At 40.2% G+C, this 9,608-nt stretch overlaps 1 protein-coding gene across 1 annotated transcript; it reads right to left on the bottom strand.

Moving 5' to 3' along the window:
* Nucleotides 1-348: 348 nt before the first annotated feature.
* On the bottom strand, nucleotides 349-4,591 carry LOC139442927 (optic atrophy 3 protein homolog). Its single transcript, XM_071223850.1, has 2 exons — nucleotides 4,436-4,591; nucleotides 349-1,166 (listed from the first exon to the last, which is right to left on the bottom strand). Exons 1-2 carry the CDS (start codon nucleotides 4,575-4,577, stop codon nucleotides 802-804), a joined length of 507 nt encoding a protein of 168 aa, XP_071079951.1. The 5' UTR covers nucleotides 4,578-4,591; the 3' UTR covers nucleotides 349-801.
* Between the last annotated feature and the right edge of the window lie 5,017 nt (nucleotides 4,592-9,608).

The following is a 9,608-nucleotide window of genomic DNA, read 5'->3' as shown; positions in this document are numbered from 1 at the left end:
TCCGCAACCAATGCTGGTATTTACCAGTGTCTTGTCCTTTTGATTTTTTTCTCCATAGATCGCCATATTCTTTGTGTGAATAAACGAAATCACATTTTCGTATTTTAGTTGCAAATTCGGACAAATATGAAAAATATGGCGAACGGCAGCTATGCGTTAATCAGCGTATACTCCGCATCCAGCTGCTTCTGTCTTCAGATGAGGCTTGTCAGGGTGAGATACAGTGGTCATTAACAGCCTTCTAGACACTGTCCTATTCCAAAACTTCTCGAATGATGAAGGCTGCCATGTGCATGTTTACAAACATTCCAGGGTTGACATTGACATTTAAGTTGCACTTCAATCATACGCTGCAAAATCATCACTACAAACAACTTGTCAACAGCTTCTATTGCTACATAACAATACACATACACATCAGTGTATTTAAACAAATTTGATTGTTCAAGAAAAGAAGTACCTACAAACTATTAGTACTAGTACTATAGATTTTTTTAAAACAAGCACTGTAGTATTATCCAGATATGACCTTCCTTGAATATATTTCACAAAAAAATGCACTATTATACGGCCCACAACTTCAGTAAGATTGTCAGATACTGTTTGTAGGACACAAACTAGCAGCGAAGGCCCCAGATTCAGATTACAGAGAACACGAGATTGTTTCGACACACATATCTGGTTTGAAAAATCTACTCATTCAAACTTTCTCAAGCAAGTCTGGAAAACAATTACTATACTCTATACAGTCTCACATTTCCTGTACGTTACACAATATATATCACACACAAGCAGCACCAGCTATGTCTTCCCGGTTCCAAATAATCTTGCTGTAAGGCTGAGGTTCCTCGTGTTCAAGTCACTGACAGTCCACTCTAGTTCACGTATCTGGGTACCTTGCATTTCTGTAATCAGTCCTAAATCTTGTATTTTCTGCTCTAATGACAAAAGTTTTTGTTTCTCTCTCTCCTCCTTGATCTCCTCGTTTGTAGCAGACCTGTTGTACTCATACATCAGTGTTCCCACAGCGATGGAGAAGATGATGAACTCTCCCAACATCTCGGCACCAAGCTCCGTGGCCATCTCATCATTCAACTTGTCCACGTGCTTGGCTCGACCCAGTCCCATGAGATTGAGGCGGAAGTTGACCTCACACCAGTGGTACACTGACAACAGAGGACAAAGTGGATTAGCAGTTGATCTCACCCCAGTGGTACACTGACAACAGAGGACAAGGTGGATTAGCAGTTGACCTCACAACTGTGGTACACTGAGAACAGAGGACAAGGTGGATTAGCAGTTGATCTCACACCAATGGTACACTGACAACAGAGGACAAGGTGGATTAGCAGTTGATCTCACACCAGTGGTACACTGACAACAGAGGACAAGGTGGATTAGCAGTTGGGACCAGACAATCCAGTGATTCACATCATGAGCATCGATCCACACAATTTGGATACAATGACAAGCATGAAACAAGTCAGTGAGCCTGACCACCCGATACCGTTAGTCGCCTCATTTGACAAGCATAGTCGCCTTTATGGCAAGCATGGGTTGCTGAAGACCTACTCTACCCCGGTTCTTCACAAGGTACACTGAGAGAGGATAAAAGTGGATTACTGTATTCAACTTAAAAAGTGCCCCGCTCTCATATATTGAAAATCCCAATTAGCACCTGATTTTTCAATGTACACAAGAGTTATTTATTTGTGTATGATACGCACACATATGTTGCACCCTTAATTATGGGCAATTATTTTCTGAAAAATATATCTGTTGTATATAAACATTTCTGGCTGTCAGCATAAACCACCAAATTTACGATCTTTGAAATCTGTTTTTTTCACCAAAATAATATTCTAATAAGAGCCCCCTATTTCCAATTTTGTGAGTGCCCTGGGCGTTTTTAAGTCGATTATGGTAGCAGTTGATCTCACACCAATGATACACTGACAAGAGAGGACAAAGCTCTCTCTCTCCCTCTCTCTCAGACAGTCGATGTACAATACAATGGGGATTAACAGTTGGGATTAGCATCTTATAAATACCGACAATTAAGTGTTTCAAGGCATATAGATGTCATGTCTCCAGGGCAATTAGCCTTTGAAATTAAATGTTCATTCAGACAATTGTTGTTGTAAATCGGTTGCTATGACAATACTCTGTCATTGTTTTTTCATTAATATAATTAATATAATGTCACAAGCTCAGTGACTAGTCTGTCAGACAGTGACAACCCGCAAACTAGTTCCAGCTTGTATTTTTAACAGCATAAAAACAATACAGGAAAAAATACAATTGCCAACATATATGTCTTTTCAATTGTGACAGTGATTTAACGTTACAAAATGCATCCACAGGTCATGCAGTCAAATGCTTCAAGTACTCAAGAATGACCCTTTGGTACCTGTTTGACAGGCAAGTATTGTGGTGAATATTAGGGTGCCGTTCCACAAAGTGTTCTTAGCGCAAAGACAATCATAACGCCTATACTTTTTCATAGGCTTACAACAGTCGCAGCACTAAGATCGCTAAGTGGAATGGAGTTGGTTTGTTGTTTAACGCCACTCTCAATATTCGAGCTATATGATGACGGTCTGTAAATAATCGCGTCTGCTTAGAAAATCCAGTGATTGACATCATGAGCATTGATCCACTCAATTGGGATACGATGACATACATCAACCAAGTCAGCGAGCCTGACCACCCGATCCTGTTAGTCTCCGCTTACGACAAGAATAGTCGCCTCTTTAGGCAAGCATTGGTTGCTGAAGACCGGTTCTACCCGAGATCTTCACAGGTCGCAGTTTTACTGACACCATGGACATTGGCAATATCATTGTCCAACGCACACTTCGAGAAATACCTTGACATCAGGGTTCGACCTGTTGAGGAAGAAACTTAAAAAAATATAAGAATTGGTTCTGAGGCAATGACTTTTGAAAATATAGTGCGGGCTGGCTGTGTTTTTTTGCTTGTGTTTGCTTGTTCAAACTAGTATGTAACCAAATAAACAGTTGTGTACCATCAACCTGGAAAAGGGCCTCCCTACATAAACAAGCATACAAACTCCTATTGCCGCCATGACCATGACCATAACACGAGATGCACAGTAAAGCAGGGCACATGTAAAGGGAAGTAACTGCATGTTATTGGATCACATTAGGATTTTTTTTGTTTTGAAAATGGAAATAAGAATGAAATTTATGCGGCGGACTTTATGATGATGAGGGGATGCCTGAGAACCAAGACTATTACTTTTTTTCAACCAAACATTCAGAAAAGTATAATATTTTATCTTTCTTGTTATTTCATCCTTCTTGTTGTTACAGTGAGTGAGTGAGTATGGTTTTAGGCTGCTTTAAGCATTATTCCAGGAATACCACTGCTGGAGACAACAAAAATGGTCTTCACACATTGTACCCATACTGGGATTCGAACCCAGGCCTGTCGCGTGAGGAGTGAATGCTACAACCACCAGGGCTTCGGCCAACCACGGCACCCATAGCTATTACATGACCAAAGCTTATCGTACACTGTAAACCAATTTTACACAGATGTAATTAATATTGCACTAGCTTTGTGTGCACCCTAGTTTTACACACACTAAGACTTATGTCTGCTTTGTAAAACGCTACCCTGGTGCCGGTTTGAATCTAAGCCCTTTTAGCTTCAGCGGCAGATAACTGATGAGGTGCATCATTAAAAACAATATGTTGTCTTGAGGAGTTGGCCAAAGACAACAAGACACTCCATGTAATGGCCACATTGAGGATATTATTACGACTAACTGTACCTGTCACAAATCATGATCCGATCTAGAGATTACACAATAAACTCACACCAGAGGACACGAGTAACAGCACTAGAGTACTCACGGAAATGAAAAAACCCTGTTTTTTCGACCTCAGATCTTAAATAAATGCAGTTAATATACAAAATATGTAAATATTCAAACAACTAAATTAGTAGTAATTGGGCCGTGGCACAAATACAGCGTATTAAATGTTTTCATGCCTTTTTACACGTAAAAGTGTGTATAAATGTGAATAAAACAGACTATTGTGAAACAGGGCATAACCAGGTGGAAGTAGATCAAGGTGACCTATGCCACACCTTGATGACAGGTGAGAACAGGTGCATAATGCCTATAGTCTGTTTCTGCTATGTCAATTTGGACTTAGTTTTATTTTTGAACGTTGAAAGTGCCGACAAATTACCTCCTGTAAAGTACATTTTGTATTGTTCACTGAGATCAAACTAGCAAATCCAGACTAGTACTTTTCGAGTTGTTTTGTTATTTCGTATTTTCAGCTACGTAACACTTTGTGTCGATTTTTAAATTGAGAAAAACACCTTCTTTTTTTTTATTTCCGTAAGTACTTTAGCTGTCTAACTGTCTAAGGTCATGATCAACACATTTCGTACGTACGTTGTGCTGGTGGCATGCACACATATCTCTTGAAAAACGGACTGCTTTTTGCTCTCCGCTTGAGGGCGTTAGCGACAGGCTTGCTGATCTGTTTGACAAGGAGAGAGCCGAGTTTTACCAAGGGGAAGGCACCAGCAACCATTCTCGGGCAGTGAATCCACTAAATGTGTATGCTGAAGTCATTTAGAGTTACCTCCCCATCATTAGACTGAGCTCCTGGATTTACAGCGCGTACCAACAGTTGAACCAGTTTACACTAGCAAACGAAACCAAGCTCCTTACACAGCACAGGAACATGCCGTGAGTTGGGTTTAACGCCGCTTTTAACAGTATTCCAGTTATATCACGGCGTGTCAGCTTAATGTGGGAGGAAAGCCCGAAGTGATGCAGGTCTCAGACGTTTACCACTTCGGTGAAGTCGACGAGCACGGGTATGGTGCAGTGGGGTATGGTACTGACAAACCTAGAAACATAATCAGGGCGAACCGGGATTCGAACCCACAATCATAGGTTTCTGGCGTGCCCAAGGGACGCGAATCGCGGCGCCTTAGACGACTGGGCCATCCGTGCCCCCAGAGGACCATGTAACTAATATTCGGCCTCGTCTACGAATTTGTTTATAATAATTATTAGTTACATGGTCCTGTGCTTAGAGGGAAAACACGTTCGTGAAGTTCTCTGTATCTACGGTCAGCATCACACACACGTAGAAAAAGTTCAACAAAACAATTTTATCACAACTTGCCGTAACAATATCCGGTCCATATAGCCGAAATCTCACTGAACACCAAAGCCCTATTTTTTGGTTCATTAAAAAATTCAATACGTCATAGCCCTTTTTTTTCGGTTTATTAAAAAATACAATACGTCATCGGAACAAATGGGTAAGTCAATGTAATGGTGTTGGCATCGGGTGCTCGTTGCCCGATGTACAATATCAGTAATAATGAGAGCAATACTTTTGAGACGGACCCTTTTCGATCTTTCTCCAAACCCCCACCAGATCCCAGCCTATGACGCCATAGCATCCAGTTCTGGTGAGCATACATTATATGTCCCTTGTTCGCAATATTACGTTATATTAAATTTATACAACAGAATGATAAAACTAGTTTGGTTGGTTGGTTTGTTGTTTAACGCCGCACTCAGCAATATTCCACCTATATGACGGCGGTCTGTAGATAATCAAGTCTGGACCAGACATTCCAGTGATTGACATCATGAGCATCGAAAAAAAAAATTGTCACCTGTAACCTGGAGTTACACTCCCGGTTTTTATTTTATAATTCATAATTAATTAATAGAGAATATTTTAATTTGAATAGAAACCTGATTGAACATGTAAAACTGTTTTACTTAAAGTTAAATATAATTTGTGTTTGTTAATGTACTCGAGCTGAGTCAAACAGGGAGTCCAAGAAGCAAAGAATTTGATGTAATTAATCGGATATCTGGGAAAACGGTTTGCGGGACAGAACTAGTGAGTATGGTTCTACGCCGCTTTTAGCAATATTCCAGAAATATCACGGCGGGGGACACCAGTTATGGGCTTCACACATTGTACCCATGTCGGGAATCGAACCCGGGTCTTCGGCGTGACGAGCGAACGCTTTAACCACTAGGCTACCCGACCGCCCCGCGGGACAGAACTATAGACAGGTCGAAGGTCATTTGCTGATTACTTGCAGAACGTTTGCGAAGTATACGTCTGTTGTATAGAAACCTAGCTTTCTAATGAAAAATTATTTCTGAGGTGAACCAAGACTCATTCCTGCATGTGGGCTGTATCCTAGGCCGAGAACCAAATTAAAGAACCCCTGGTTGCACTCCGAAGTTGCTTGAAAAAATAATTATACTTCAGAATGTTGAAAAAATAAGACATGGTCTGCTACGGAAATTACATTTTAATTTTTTATTAGGCTCATAGTTTTACTTAAATAGAGAATCTCACCCGAGTGGCTTTTGATATCAAATATATCAACACGAGTTGATAAAAGTGGAAAAATTCCGAGGCTTGCCGACGATTTTTGCCACATTTATCAATGTGAGATTTTTTTATCATCCAACATCATTCAACTTTTTCAATTTGTAGACAGTAATTAGCAGTGTTTTCGGTGTAAAAAGTACTGCTAACAGCTTAAGTAGCAGAGCCATTAGTGATGTCATTTGATTGTGACGTCATGGTAATCGGTGACGTCACAATGGTCTGCAAAGCATTGTGATGTAATTTCATTGCAGCGATATCTACAGTGTAGATATATAGAATACTAAACAAGCTTCCGTGTAATACCAATTTTAATGAAACGAGTGAATAGTTGTGACTCGCTTTCGCTCGTCAGATACCACAACTATTCACGAGTTTCATAAAATTGGTTTTACACGGGAGCGAGTTTAGTATTTTATTTATTACTTGCCATTTATAAGGTTTTTAGAATTATACTGTTGAGTGTGAATAGGCTGACACATACACTATCCACGGCATAATCTAATTGAGTTTAACACAATAATACTTCAAACACGTCAAAAGTAGAAACGTATGAATTTAATACCATACATCGGCCCACCTTTAGAATTCAGTCGTCCGTTCCACAAAATTATAGTAGCGTTAAGGTTATCGCAACTCACATACTTTAACTTAGACCAACGACTGTCGTGCTACAGTACGATCGCCTTGTGGAACGGGGCCTTGTAGCTCAAAGTTTACAATGACGTCACAATACCCGATGACGTAATTTGTGGAATTTTGTTGCAAGATCCTTCGGCGAAACAATGCCATATGACGTCAGCCTAGCAACAAGGTTGCTGGGGTCATCGAGTGTGCATAAGCTCCTCTCAGCGATCTATCATCTCCTCACGCAATGTCGTTGAATAAGCCAAGGGATGTTGAGAGCTTTCAATATTTGTTCTAGAAACGTGTTCGGAGAGTACATAAGCACGCGTTTTGGTATTACACAATGTGTAATACAGCTGTGTGTTTATTAAACGGGTGGTCTCTTCACGGGCAAGTAATAAATCGCTTGATCTAATCCAAGCGATATCTCCTGAGGGAGCCAGTTTTGGATGATAAATATCTAATGATAAATCTCCATCCAAATCCCAACCCCAACCTACCCGTGAAGATCCGGGGTAGAATAGGTCTTCAGTCTTACCCATGCTTGCCGTAAAAGGCGACTAACGGGATCGGGTGGTCTGGCTCGTTTACTTGGTTGATGCATGTCATCGATCCCAATTGTGTGTATCGATGCTCATGATATTAATCACTGGATTGTCTGGTCCAGACTCGACTATTTACAGACCGCCGCCACATAGCTGGAATATTGCAGAGTGCGGTTTTAAACAACAAACAAACAAACAAACATCACTCACGGAATGTTGGTTCACAGCGCTCTCAATTTAATATTGTATTGTCTTCATTCCTCGATGAGACACCTGGAGATTTTCACCCAAATTGCGTGATGCACGCTTTTCTCTGCTGTCATGACGTGCCCGTTCAATGAGGTTGAAGACTCACCGATTGCTCTCACACGTTGCTGGGATTCGTAATTATTATCTGTTAATAGCTTCGTGTTCGACTTTAAATCAAGACTTTTTTTATTCATGGAAAACACTTTGAGCAGCATATTGGAAAAAAGGTAACACGTCCGTATAATTATACACATGGGTTTGAAATCGAGCTGTGTTTCGTTTCTGGAAATAATTGAATATGCGAAATCATGCTGGTAGAATCTATGCACGATTTCCCGGTGATAATATTGTATCGATCAGGCGCATGTCAGGCATATTTACCTCCCTTTAACCAAAATCCGACGGATCATTTCCAGGCGACACTTTGAGATTCCAAATAAGTTAACCTCACCCGCAAAACAGAAACTATTTTTAAGCACCCATCAACAAATGAGACTGAAAAAAATCGTTACTACCGACATTAATTCACGTGAGTTGTGCGCTCTTCTCAGATGTTATTATAGAACCACAATTCTTTGCCAGCGCTGCTCCAAGAATATATTGATAGATGCATGAATATTTATGACCTTCGATTGCAATGGCGGATGTGCTTGTTTGGCGTGTTTACCCGTAGATTCTAGCATGTATGGTGAGTTGACAGTATCACTTTTGGGATGTACATCCTAATTACACGTATTTCACAGACGACATCTTCAATGTCACATTTGTAACAGGCGCGATAGCAACTAGGTCACACTAGAGCACCGGCTGCGCTGCCTTTTGTGGTCTACCTGTGCACAGAGACACGGTGTCAATGTTTATCACATGTCAATGCGAATTCCTTTGGTGAGCTCTTTGCAGGGTCGACTTTCCAAAATGTCCCAGTTTACCATTCCATGCTTGTGCATGAATCTACCTGTCGAGAAATGGAGAATAGACCCAATGTTTATTTAATATATATGTTTCTGCTTTGACTGTGTATTAAATATAGAGGTTATCACGCGAGTGTGTTTTGGTGGTAAATATCCCGTATTAGGAATTAACATTGTATTTAGCGAGCCTTGGCTCAGTGGTAACTCACAACCTTATTAAGTCCCTAATTCTACCGTCATACAAAGGTACCATTTACAGGAAATGGCCGTTATTAATCACCAACATAGCACCACATCAGAGGCCTGAATTCCATTTTTTGGACACAGCGTATGACCCAGTATTAATTAAGAGGCGTGTATTGGACTCCTAGCATCTAATAGAGGAAATATGGCAATGTGTTTTTGAAGTGTCATTTACATAAGCCCTGTTAGGTTGATACTCATCATATAACTAGTCACCTGAATATTGTTGTTTTTAGTTTTGATAATGAAAAGATGTTTTGATACCTGATTGTTAAAATACCTATTTCAGACATGTTGTAGAGTGACAAACATGTTGTTTGATGATATGCTATTATGACTTGTACCATATACGTGTTCAAATGAACAATTGCCTTGCCTTTGCATGTGTTTGTGTTGGATGCCACAGGTGTAGGAATGGGATGGGTAGCTCAGGTACTTGGGTTTTTACTGGGCATGATAAAAAAAACTAATGAACGATCTTATCAGAAATCATTAAAAATGTTGAGAAACACTTCCACCTTTTCGAGGCAAACAACAATAAGAAAACACACTCAAAATAACTATTCCATGCATGGAAAACAAAGTCTGGTAGTAAAATACACATCAGTGGTGTG

The sequence above is a fragment of the Haliotis cracherodii genome, unplaced genomic scaffold, assembly GCF_022045235.1.
Source record: "Haliotis cracherodii isolate W230 unplaced genomic scaffold, xgHalCrac1.p SCAF_5, whole genome shotgun sequence".
In the NCBI taxonomy this organism is placed as follows: Eukaryota; Metazoa; Mollusca; class Gastropoda; order Lepetellida; family Haliotidae; genus Haliotis; species Haliotis cracherodii.
This window is presented reverse-complemented; position numbering and strand designations above follow the sequence as displayed.